General features: G+C 50.0%; 1 protein-coding gene across 1 annotated transcript in view; it reads right to left on the bottom strand.

Annotated features, from left to right (window-relative positions):
• TDRD9 (tudor domain containing 9) overlaps positions 1-12,333 on the bottom strand; it is a 113,675-nt gene that overhangs the window by 22,491 nt on the left and 78,851 nt on the right. The window contains exons 32-35 of the mRNA XM_068991288.1: positions 11,911-12,066; positions 10,944-11,014; positions 9,464-9,573; positions 8,869-8,965 (exon numbers count right to left, since the gene is read on the bottom strand). Coding sequence (XP_068847389.1) covers positions 8,869-8,965; positions 9,464-9,573; positions 10,944-11,014; positions 11,911-12,066 — 434 coding nt within the window. The remainder of the gene's footprint in view (positions 1-8,868; positions 8,966-9,463; positions 9,574-10,943; positions 11,015-11,910; positions 12,067-12,333) is intronic.

Raw genomic sequence — 12,333 nt, 5'->3', positions numbered from 1 at the left:
CGGTTACCGCAGTGCCATCGCTGACTTCTCTTCTTCCAGGTCCTGGTGAAACATCTCTCGCGTCTCCTCAGCCCTTGCTGCTAGTCTACTTATCTGCATCTCCATTCTGTTTTCAAGATTTTAGATCATTGTTACCATCATTATTCTGAATTCTTTTTCAGGTAGGCTCCCTGTCTCCTCTTTGGTTTGGTTTGGTGGCCTTTGCTGCTGCTGCTAAGTTGCTTCAGTCATGTCCGACTCTGTGCGACCCTATAGACGGCAGCCCGCCAGGCTCCCCCGTCCCTGGGATTCTCCAGGCAATAACAGTGGAGTGGGTTGCCATTTCCTTCTCCAATGCAGGAAAGTGAAAAGTGAAAGTGAAGTCGCTCAGTCGTGTCCGACTCTTAGCGACCCCATGGACTGCAGCCCACCAGGCTCCTCCGTCCATGGGATTTTCCAGGCAAGAGTACTGGAGTGGGTTGCCACTGCCTTCTCCGTTGGTGGCCTTTACCTGCTGAATATTTCTCTGCCTTTTCATTTTATTTAAATTGCTGTGTTTGGGGTGGCCTTTCTGCAGGCTAGAAGTTTGTGGTTCCTCTTTATTGTGGAGCTTGCTCCCTGTGAATGGAGTTGGACTAGTGGCTTGTGACAGTTTCCTGATTAGGGGAGCTTGTATCTATGTTCTGGTAGATGGAGCTGGATCTCCTCTCTCTGGAGTGCAATGAAGTATCCAGTAGTGAGTGTTGGGGTGTCTATGGGTTTGGCATGACTTTGGGCAGCCTGTCTTTCAATGCTAGAGCTGTGTTCCGGAATTGCTGGAGAATTAGTGTGGTATGTCTTGCTCTGGAACTTGTTAGCTCTTGGGTGGAGCTTGGTTTCAGTGCAAGTATGGAGGCTTTTGGATGAGCTCATCTATTAATGTTCCCTGGAATCAGGAGTTCTCTGGTGTTCTCAAGTTTTGGATTTAAGCCTTGTGCCTCTGGCTTTCAGTCTTATTCTTACAGTAGCCTCAAGACTTCTCCACCCATACAGCAGCGATGATAAACACCTATGTTAATGGTGAAAAAATTTTCCACAGCGACAGACACCCAGAGAGGTTCACAGTTACATGGAGAAGAGGGAGGAGGGACATAGAGGTGACCAGGGAGAAGACAGGGGGTCCAAAGTGGAAAGACCAGTCCAGCCAGTGATCAGTTCCCTATGTGCTCTCCACAGCTCGGAACACCCGGAGAGGTTCACGGAGATAAGCAGAGAAGAGGTGGTGGAGAGGGAAATAGAGGTGACCTGGGGGAGGAAAGGGAGAGTCAAAAGGGGAGAGAGCAATCAAGCCATTAATCACACCCGAGTGAAAATGGATATTAAAGATTTTATTCTTAAAGGTACAAAGTGTGTTAGTCGCTCAGTCGTGTCTGACTCTTTGCAATCCCATCAACTATACAGTCCATGGAATTTTCTAGGCCAGAATACTGGAGTGGGTAAGCTTTTCCTTTCTCCAGAGGATCTTCCTAACTAAGGGGTTGAACCCAGGTCTCCCACATTGCAGGCGGATTCTTTACCAGCTGAGCCACAAGGGAAGCCCCAAAATACTGGAGTGGGTAGCCTATCCCTTCTCCAGGGGATCTTCCCACCCCAGGAATTGAACTAGAGTCATCTCCTGCATTGCAAGTGGATTCTTTACCAACTGAGCTATCACAAAATTGACAACAAATATCAAAAAGCAAAGATTAAAAATCTAGAGTAGAGGTTAAGACTCTCAAATATACAATATTAAAAATACAGAACAAAATCACAAAAATTATAAAATATATATATGTGAAATTTGCTTTAAAAATTGGGTCTTTTTTTGCAAGGTAATAGTAGGTTATAAAAATGAAAACTAAAGGAGTAATAAAGAACTTAAAAAATTTTTTTAAATTTAAAAATGGTAATAGTAAAAATATTTTTAGGAATTTCCCTGGGGCTGTTGTGCCAGCCCAGTATTTTGGATGATGTACTCTGCAGAGAAGTTAAATAACCAGGGTGACAATATACAGCAATGATGTTCTCCTTTCCCAATTGGGAAGCAGTTCGTTGTTCCCTGTCCAGTTCCTCCTGTTGCTTCGTGACCTGCATACAGAGTCTCAGGAGGCAGGTTAACCAGTCTGGTTTTCCCATCTCTTTAAGAATTTTCCACAGAGGATCTTCTTGACTCAGGGATTAAACCCTGGTCTCCTACATTGCAGGCAGATTCTTTACCATCTGAGCCACATGGAAGCCCATGTAAATCTGTAAGCCCTGCTTGAATGTTAAAGGAAGTGACCAATAGAATCCTAAATTCTGCCAACCCCTAAGGCAGCAACTAATTTCATTTTTGCATTTTCTCCTCCTGTTTTTATATTAAAAAGAATAGAGTATATATAGTTATAAAAAGAGTGAAGTATTGTTACTAATCCATTATTTAGGTTTCTGATTCTCACTGCACTAGACAGGATAATGTAAAGAATATTTTATCACATACAGTCTTCCCCCTACTTCTGGAATTCCGTCCCCAGTGAAGTCTTATTAAGTGATATTTCTGGAGAAAGGGTTATAAACTCATGTGTGACCTGTGAAAGAAGTCTAGCACCCAGTAAAAGCTTCAAGATGTTTGTCCCACCTTCCCACCACAAAACAATCACACACACCAAGAATGCAGAACACACAAAAGCCTGCTGCTTCCCGCCGCCACCACCAGCTCCTGCCACCTCCATCTCCGAGAGCTTTCCTAAGTCCACTCATCCTCTGCATCCCAGCAGCCACTGGCCTCGTCCAGAGCACTGCCATCGCCCACTGGGCAGTCAACCGATTTACCCCACACCTACTCCTGCTTCCTCTCGTCTGTCTTTGCTGGCTTTTCACAACACGTCCGCTCATCTTGCGTCGTGGCTCAAGGGCTCCCAGCGGTGTCCACGGCATCCTGATGACCACCTCTGTGGGGCTCTGTCGTATAGCACACTCCCAGCCAGGCCCCTGCTTCTCTGGCTTCCCGGCAGGAGGGGCTCAGGCCCCTCCTGAACCCTGTTGCCACACACACACACAGCCAGGCCCCTCGACCCCAAGCTCCCTCACATGTTACAGGCATTAGTTTAAAACACCACTGTCTCAGCCCATGACAGGCTCAACAGATTATCAAATGAATGAACATTTTGAAATACTGATACTATCAAATGAATAAAATATTTTTTGACATTTCATTTTTAGTTGGGGAATAACTGCTTTATAATACTGTGTTCCGTGCTGCCATATACCGACATGAATCAGTCACAGGTATACACATATCCCTCCGTCTTAAACCTCCCACCCATCCCACCCTCTCCACGTTGTCACAGAGTGCCAGGTTTGACTCCATGCATCATACAGCGAATGCCCACCGGCTCCCTGTTCTACGTGTGGTGGCATGCGCGCTCCCAGGCTGCTCTTCCCGCCCTCTCCTTCCCTGCCACCCTGCGCCCACAAGGCTGTTCTGTCTGCGTCTCCACCGCTGCCCTGCAAGCAGGTGCGCCACTGCCATGTTTCCAGAGTCCACGTGCATGCACGCGTGCTAAGTCACTTCAGTTGCGTCCAACTCTGTGCAACCCTCTGGACTGCAGCAGCCCGCCAGGCTCTTCTGCCCAGGAGATTCTCCAGCAAGAATCCTGGACTGGGCTGCCACTTCCTCCTCCAAGGGACCTTCCCGCTCCAGGGACTGGACCAGCGTCTCTTCCATCTGCCTGCATTGGCAGGCGGGTTCTTCACCACTGGCGCCACCTGGGAAGCCCATATGTATGTGAGGATAAACTTTGTTTCTCTCTTTCTCACTTACTCCACTATGCATAACAGGCCCTAGATTCATCCACTTCATTAGAACTGACTCAAATGCATTCCTCCTTATGGTTGAGTAACACTTCATTATATACAAGTACCACAGTCTCTTTATCCATTCATTTGTTGGTAGACATCAAGGCTGCTTCCACGTCCTAGCTACTGGAAATGGTGCTGCAGTGAACACTGGGGTACGTGTGTCTTTTTCAATTACGGTTTCCTCAGGGTATATGCCCAGTAGAGGAATCGCTGGGTTATATGGTAGTTTTATTCTTAGTTTATTAAGGAAGCTCCATGCTGTTCGCCATGGTGGCTGTATCAATTTACATTCCCACCAACAATGCAAGAGGGTTCCCTTTTAACACACCCTCTCCAACATTTATTGTTTGTAGATTTTTTGATGATAGCCACTCTGACTCGTGTGAGGTGATATTTCATTGCAGTTTTGATTTGCATTTCTCTAATAATGAGCAATGTTGAGCATCTTTTCCTGTGTTTATGAGCCACCTGTATGTCGTTTTTGGAGAGATGTCTGTTTAGATCTTCTCACTTTTTACAAATATTGATATTAAATACCTTTAAAAATATTTTGGTAATTTTATTTGACTCAATCAATGCAGACCTTTTCCCATCATCTAGATCAGTAAAACTCTGAGGAAAATACTCTAGGCAAGCAGTTTTCTTCTTGGTCCTAAACATATACATACACACACACACATTTTCCCCCTCACTTTAATAAAAATGAAAGAGAATCACATTCTAAGTAAACTCAGAGAGACTCAGACTCACTCACAAGTTAGATACTGAGTATGTACTTTACACAACAGTCACCAAAATGTTTCCTTAAATGGCAAGCTCACCCACATTTGTTTTTAATTAATGTAATTGATTATTTCAATTTATACAAAACCTTTCCAAAACAGAATAACCAGGGCTCAGCAGAGTGAAGGACGAGAGCTTCATCACGGCTGTCAATGAGGCATCACGTCACCTCCACGTTACTGCAGCCGTGATGAGACTTAAACTGACCGCTCACCTGTGAGAGCACACACTCTGCAACAAGGACGGTCCTACACACTGAGCCTTGAACTAACCCCCACTGGGGCAGCAATTCTATGCTCATCCACTCTAAAGCTTAAATTAATAAAGGAAATCAAAGCACTGGGTTTAATTCTCTTCTGCTGCTGCCGCTAAGTCGCTTCAGTCGTGTCCGACTCTGTGCGACCCCATAGACGGCAGCCCGCCAGGCTCCCCCGTCCCTGGGATTCTCCAGGCAAGAACACTGGAGTGGGTTGCTATTTCCTTCTCCAATGCAGGAAAGTGAAAAGTGAAAGTGAATCGCTCAGTCGTGTCCGACTCTTAGCGACCCCATGGACTGTAGCCTACCAGGCTCCTCCGTCCATGGGACTTTCCAGGCAAGAGTACTGGAGTGGGGTGCCATTGCCTTCTCCGAATTCTGTTCTAGGGATCCTAAACACCCTATGTGCACCTAAGAAACAGTGATTAAGACCATAAAAATACTTTTACTTCCTTTATGAAGCACGTTTTAGATTCAAACTGAAAACTGCAAAAATCATGACAGGAACAAAAGAAAGTGCACCCCTCACAGCAGGCAGCAAGGGCGCACTACGGAGTCCCCAGCCTGAACCACACATAGGAGGAGCCTCAGTGTAGATAAGCGCACCACAGCCGTCTTTGCAAGGGCCAACTTCTCTAAACAAGGAGCTTTAAACTTACGTTGCAGTATGTTAGAATTATGTTGAAACAGAGACCCTTGTGGGTGGAACTTTTCTTCCAAGCTAATATCCTAGAACTCCTCATATGAACCAAATAAGGAAATCAGTTCATTTCAGTTGCTCAGCCATGTCCACCTCTTTGAGACCTCCATGGACTGCAGCATGCCAGGCCTCCCTGTCCATCACCAACTCCTGGAGTTTACTGAAACTCATGTCCATTGAGTCAGTAATGCCATCCAACCATCTCATCCTCTGTCGTCCCCTTCTCCTCCTGCCTTCAATCTTTCCCAGCATCAGGGTCTTTTCAAATGAGTCACTTTTTCACATCAGGTGGCCAAAGTATTGGAGTTTCAGCTTCAGCATCAGTCCTTCCAATGAATATTCAGGACTGATTTCCTTTAGGATGGACTGGTTGGATCTCCTTGCAGTCCAAGGGACTCTCAACAGTCTTCTCCAACAGCACAGTTCAAAAGCATCAATTCTTCAGGGCTCAGCTTTCTCTTTATAGTCCAATTCTCACATCCATACATGACTACTGGAAAAGTCATAGCTTTGACTAGATGGACCTTTGTTGGGAAAGTAATGTCTCTGCTTTTTAATGTGCTGTCTAGGTTGGTCGTAACTTTTCTTCCAAGGAACAAGCATCTTTGAATTTCATGCTGCGGTCACCATCCGCAGTGATTTTGGAGCCCAGAAAAATACCCCACTGTTATCCCAACTATTTGCTATGAAGTGATGGGACCGGATGCCACAATCTTAGTTTTCTGAATGATGAATTTTAAGCCAACTTTTTCACTCTCCTCTATCACTGTCTTCAAGAGGCTCTTCAGTTCTTCACTTTCTGCCATAAGGGTGGTATCATCTGCATATCTGAGGTTATTGATATTTCTACAGGCAATCTTGATCCTAGACTGTGCTTCATCCAACCCAGAGTTCTCATGATGTACTCTGCATATAAGTTAAATAAGCAGGATGACAATATACAGCCTTGACGTACTCCTTTCCCAATTTGTACCCAGTCTGTTGTTCCATGTCCAGTTCTAACTGTTGCTTCCTGACCTACATACAGATTTCTCAAGAGGCAGGTCAAGTGGTCTGGTATTCTCATCTCTTTAAGAATTTTCCAGAGCTTGTTGAATAAGGAAATATATTTCCTCAAAAGGCAAATGTTAAATCAATCTGAAGCCTCCATAAAAAAAAAAAAACAACAACAACGCTGTTAAGTTCTCTGTAATGCACACTGTATTAACCTTCAAAGTGTTAAGAGCCTAACAGCATCTCCAAATGCTGCTCAGGCTGTCCTCTGAGGCTCTGCCCACCTCCCTGCTCTGCCACCAGACGCGAACAGCCAGGCCCTGAGTCACGGTGGGGCTGCAGCATCTGTGAGTCTCCTCCACCGTCCTGTGAGCCCAGGAAGGCCGCTCTGACAGCTGGGAAAGCCCAGACTTCAGGGAGTGCCAGGCACGGCCAGAGAGCAAACCCAGGTCCCTTTCTTAATGTATATTCTCAGCACCCCACCCGCTTCCAGTACTTGACAGGTCCCTGCTCTGGTCTCCTGTTTCCTAAGACTTTTTTAAAATACAGGAATGGAGCAAGATTTTTTAAAATTACAAAAACAGCCCATGAATACACTGGTCAACAACTGAGACAGTCTGTGAGCACACAGGGTGGAGACGTGAGCCGCTCTCTGCTCCCAGGCTGGCCGTCCAGGGCAAGCAGCAAGGCTCGGGGAGTCTGGAGCACTGGAGGTGATGGGGAGAGCTCTTACACGAGAGGACAGGCCACACTGCGGCAAGACGGCGTGTGCCAGGGCGCCTCCTGCTCAGGCTGAGTGCCCCCAAACACCTCACTGTCCAGAATTCTTAAAGAGGTACTCATCTTGGGTAAAAAAAAAAAAAAAAAAAAAAAAACACTGCATTACTCAAGTCCTCAAGAGGTTTATATTGAAAAAAGAGCTGAGGCAGAAGCCTGGACAGATGTGGCGATGCATCCACCGAGTCAGACCCCCCAGCCCCGCCCTGCGTGGAGCTTTCTGACTGTGGCATCGCACCTGGCGTGTTGATTTCACATCTGTCTCCCCTACAAAGACCCAGGAGATGCCTTTATTCTAGAGATGTTTATCACACCATTATTACAAAACTAGAAAGAAACCAAATTCCAACATACAAAGGCATATTAAATTCCTTCAGGGTCAGAGCAGGTCAGAAACAAACACAAACGTAAACAAAACAGGGAGAAGTTGACAAAAGCCACCGTATGTCCTCTCAGCAGTGTATGATGCAATGTTTACAATGAATATTTATAGAGATGCCACCACACTATGAAAACGCTTATGTGTATGAAAAATTTAAAGCAAAACAGAACGTGTGCACAGCCCTGTGAACCAACTCTACTCCAGTTTCTTTAAGTGAGTATGTTCATCCAGGTGAGCACCAAATAAATACACTGATAATGTTCGTTTTTCTCCCATACAGTATTTTTCTTTTTAAGTAGCATATGTTTTTATAGTAGGAGGAAAAGACATATACAATTATTATTTTTTAAAAGCCCTGTATACCTGAGGCGTGACAGCAGATGCTAAGCAGCCCTCACAGGAGGAGGGCTGAGTCACGGCACAGGGCTACCTCCCCTGCACTCAGTGAGGCTGGTCGATGGACCTGTGCGTGCTCCCAGGAGAGGCGGACGGGGCACGAGCCACGGGCAGGAGCCCTCCTCCAGCACACAGGCCCGCCTCAGTGTCTGGGGAGGCCGTCCGTCTCACCCACCAGAACGTGGGCTCCCGAAGGCCCAGCTGCATTCCTTTCTTGCGTTCCCCCACCCCGCAACCCGATGAAGCCCCACAGGGCTGCCTCCTCGGCCATGCCCTGCTGTTCCAACGCACGCCGTGCAAGGGCGGGGTCTCGGGGCTGCCTGCTGTCTGGCTCGTCCTCACGCCACTCCAGGGGTCCAGCTGCCTTCTCTGCTCACAGCCCGAAACGAGCGCGACCCTCCAGCGTCCACTGACGCCGCTGCCAGGGAGCCTGGCGTCGCCCCCGGGCCCCTGGCTGCGGACACGCGCCGCCTCGAGCCTCCGCTCTCCCTCCCAAGTGCTTTCGCGGCACTGTCACCGGGGCCCCCGTGGGAGGCTGTGTCCTCATCGGCCTGCTCAGTGTCTTTCTGAACAGGATCCAAGCGCAGCCCCACAAACCACCGTAAACACGGAAGCCAGGGGGCTTGCTGGCAGGCAGACCCCAGGGCGCGTTTCCATCAGCGCTCTCTCCCACGAGGACGCCCGCTTCTCCTGCTGGTTCGGGTCTCACCGCGGCCTGGGGTCCAGGCTGCAAGCACTCCCTACCTGAGCTCCATGACGGGGGCGAACAGCATGCTGAGGAGCGCGGGAAGGCCTGGGATGTGCGGCATCAGGGAGGTCTCCCGCAGCAGCATGGTGGACCCTGCAGACAGGCCCGGCGGGGGGCAGGCAGTCACCGAGGGCGCCACGCCTCCGCTGCCCGCGGCCACGCCCGCCCCGTGCTCAGGCCTCCCGCCCTGTGTGCAGTCGTCCCACAGACGCCAGGCAGGGCAGAGCTCCCCGGTGCGGGTCCCCCAGCCCCTCAAGGGAAACCCGCCGCCTAAGGCCCTGGCTTTGGCCCTGTCCTGTTTGGTTACTTCTCCTCTCCTTCCTCCTCAGGCCAAGACCTGGGATTCACCCTCCTGTCCGGCCAAGATAACGGAAAGCATGGACAGCCAAGGAGTCCATCCCTGCGCCCCTGCACCCCTGCGCAGGGAACGGGAAGGCTGGGACACTCCAGCTCACAAGCTCACACCCGCCGACGCACTCAGAAGAGTCCAGGAGCCGGGCCGCAGGCGTGAGGCTGCTCCCGACCTCAGGACAGACGTCCTGCCCTGGAGTCCGGCGGGGAGCAGGGCGGGCGGCGCGGCCCCTCACTCACCGGTGGTGTTCACGGAGAGGGACGCGGCGACCAGCAGCCGCTGGTGTGCGTCCTCGGGGCTGTCGCTGACGATGACCGAGTTGATGCTTTCCTTCTCAATCCAGACGCACCTGAAAGGAGAGCTGCCAGGAGAGGCGGCCCTCCACGAGGCAGCGCCTGACGCCAGACCAGGCGGAGCCACTTCAGAGACAGGCCGACTCGCAAACGCAGCGCCCGACCGACCGCTGGGAGGCCGCGGCCCATCTCCACGGAGTCTCCTCGCCCTGCTGTCCCAGCCACGCCCGGACCCACGTGCTGCCCTGGCACAAACCTCCACCTCCAGTCGGACCGCTGCCCACGCTGCCCACCTGCAGCGGCTGCGCCTGCCTCCCGGCAGGCCTTCCCTGGACACCCGCCTGCAGGCAGCCCGGCCTGGCCCACCTGCCCCCTGCTCACAGCGGCCCAGCATGGCCCCCTCCATGCCTGCTCCTCCCGAACCTTTGACTCTAATCACGGGCCAGGCTGTCGAGTCCACACTGAAAGCTCTCATGAGCTTTCTGCTCCTCCTGCGGTGGACACAGTCCACAGTGACCCGCCTGGAGCGCGGAGGGAACGGCCTCCAGAGTCTCTCCTCCACGTGGGCCCGCACCCTCTCAAGTGCTCACTGGGCACCTGCAGACCCTGGGACTCTTGCCGCAAACCGGGGGCTGAGCTCTGCGTTTCTAACAGGCTCTTGGGGACACAACTGCTGCTAGTTCTGGAGGGGACTCTGGCAAACCAGGGTTTTCCCCTGCAGCACAAGCGACCGTTTAAGATGCACAAAATGAGGCTTCTCGTGCTTCTCAGGAGGAACCGACTCGTGAGGCTCGGCGCCCCGCACCTCCCAGCAGTCCTCCGCTCTCACTCCCCGTCCTCAGGGGAGCACTCGCTCCAGATCCGGCCTGCACCCTCTGCTGCCAGGACCCTCCCGCAGCCTTCGCCCTGCCAGCACGATGCTCCTGGTCTTCACTCCTCCGCACACTCCAGGTCTCAGACTTCTGAAACCCAATGGCCTTCCGAGTGTGGTCAGGGCGCTCTGAGACACCTCCATGATGTTCCATGAGCCCATCAAGAGCCACACCAGCCCACCGTGAAGTCAGAGATTTCCTCTGTCCTGCCGCTGTGCCTGCTGGACCCATAACGTGGGAGGCACACCACCTGTGAGGTGGTCACTAGTGCCCTCCCTAAACTCCTCCAGGACACAGCAGGCACGACAGACCTGCTGGACGAATGACGACGACGCTGAGAACAGAAATGACGAGGGCCCTGACGAAGCCCAGGCCTCAGCAGAATGGCTTTCACCTAAGAGAATGTGAGAACCTCAGGTCTGCAGCAAGTGCAGGCCAGAGGCCTTAGCAAAGGCAGCACGTTCCGAGAGGCTAGACATAGAAAAGCTTAGTTTCTGGTAAGCCCTGTGAACAGAGGAGCAGAGAAAGACGCTTCATGGGAATCTTAATCATACCTGAACTTGGATATTCTGGTCAGACTATGACACTTCAGCTCGTAAGGGTTAAAAGGCCCGTGAAGTACTGCCTGTACACACAAAACACACAAGATGTTACCGTTAAGTAAAATGCCACTTCACTTTCATTTTAAAAATCCAAAAGTCAGCTCACAGTTTAAAAGAAATAAAAAAAAGCTACATCTTAGTCATAACGTCTTGAAGATTTAATGGGGGAAAAATGCCTTAAAAGAGGTATTCTCCTGGGATGCACCTGTTTCCATCAATGGTTTGCTGACCTTCATATTCTGCATATAAAATATATCTATACACACACACATATAAGATTAAAAGGAAACACAGGCAAACACTTCTGTGAAAGGACCCTCTTCATTGCAACAGCAGGCCTGAGATCACATAGCCAACGGCCAGGACGACAAGAGCAGAGTCCCTGACTGGGCCGAGGGGACATGTCCCAGCCAACCCGCCCCGCCAGATGCCTCCATGGGACGGAGCTAAGCCCTGATGCTGGTTCTCCGGAGCCCATAGCTGTGCTCCCCTCCATCTGACGAGCAAGCACTGGTCACTGTGACTGGAAATGCAGCCTGCCACCCAACTGCCTGGCTTTGTTGCAAAGCTCCCGTCTATCCTGCCTCCTCAGAACTGTCGGAGAGGCTGCCTCCCGGGCTTGAGTCCTCAGAAAGTCCACCAAATATAATAAACATAATCCTCAGCTTTTAGGCTGTGTCGTTTTTTTCACATGGCATCGCCTCTGGAAAGGTTGGCTTAAAAAAGAACTAGTCAAAAGCCCGTCTCTACAGTGAGCTCCAGGCTTTTCTCACATTAACACAGGCTCCACAGGGACAGAAGTACCAGCACTGAAAGCCAAGCACAAGGAGCCGCCGTGACTTCCAGCTGCAACTCAGCTTATAGCTGCAGAGTGACTCAGAGCTCCTAACTGCACTTTAGAATGACTCCTATAAGTTACCTTGCAGTTTGGGTTACCCAGCTTATTGGAAGAAAAGCTCTCTAACAAAATCCGGATCAGGTGCTTTTCGTCGTCTTTCACAGGAGACGCTGTGGACACGTCTGTCAGGCCTTCTACTGATTTGGAAAAGAGACCCTTGAGAACTTCGTGGCTTTGCTAAACAAAATAAGAAAAATTCATTTTGCTGAAAGGAAAAGCAGTATTAAAAACATTTTATTCCAAATTAATCAAAGCATCTCATAGGCACGACCTTGTCATCAGGTTGGATAATTAAAATGCCATTAAGACATCCTGATGGCATTAGATCATTAAGATGCCAAAAGGCAATTTATTGATTCAAACAAAAGAAGACAGAGATCACTGAAGGCTCAGCTCATTAGCCTTTACTAACTTTCAGCCAAAGTGAAAGTCACTCAGTCGTGT

This window comes from Capricornis sumatraensis, chromosome 19 (assembly GCF_032405125.1).
Source record: "Capricornis sumatraensis isolate serow.1 chromosome 19, serow.2, whole genome shotgun sequence".
NCBI classification, from domain to species: domain Eukaryota; kingdom Metazoa; phylum Chordata; class Mammalia; order Artiodactyla; family Bovidae; genus Capricornis; species Capricornis sumatraensis.
The sequence above is the reverse complement of the archived record's forward strand: the minus strand, read 5'-3'. Positions and strand labels throughout refer to the sequence as shown.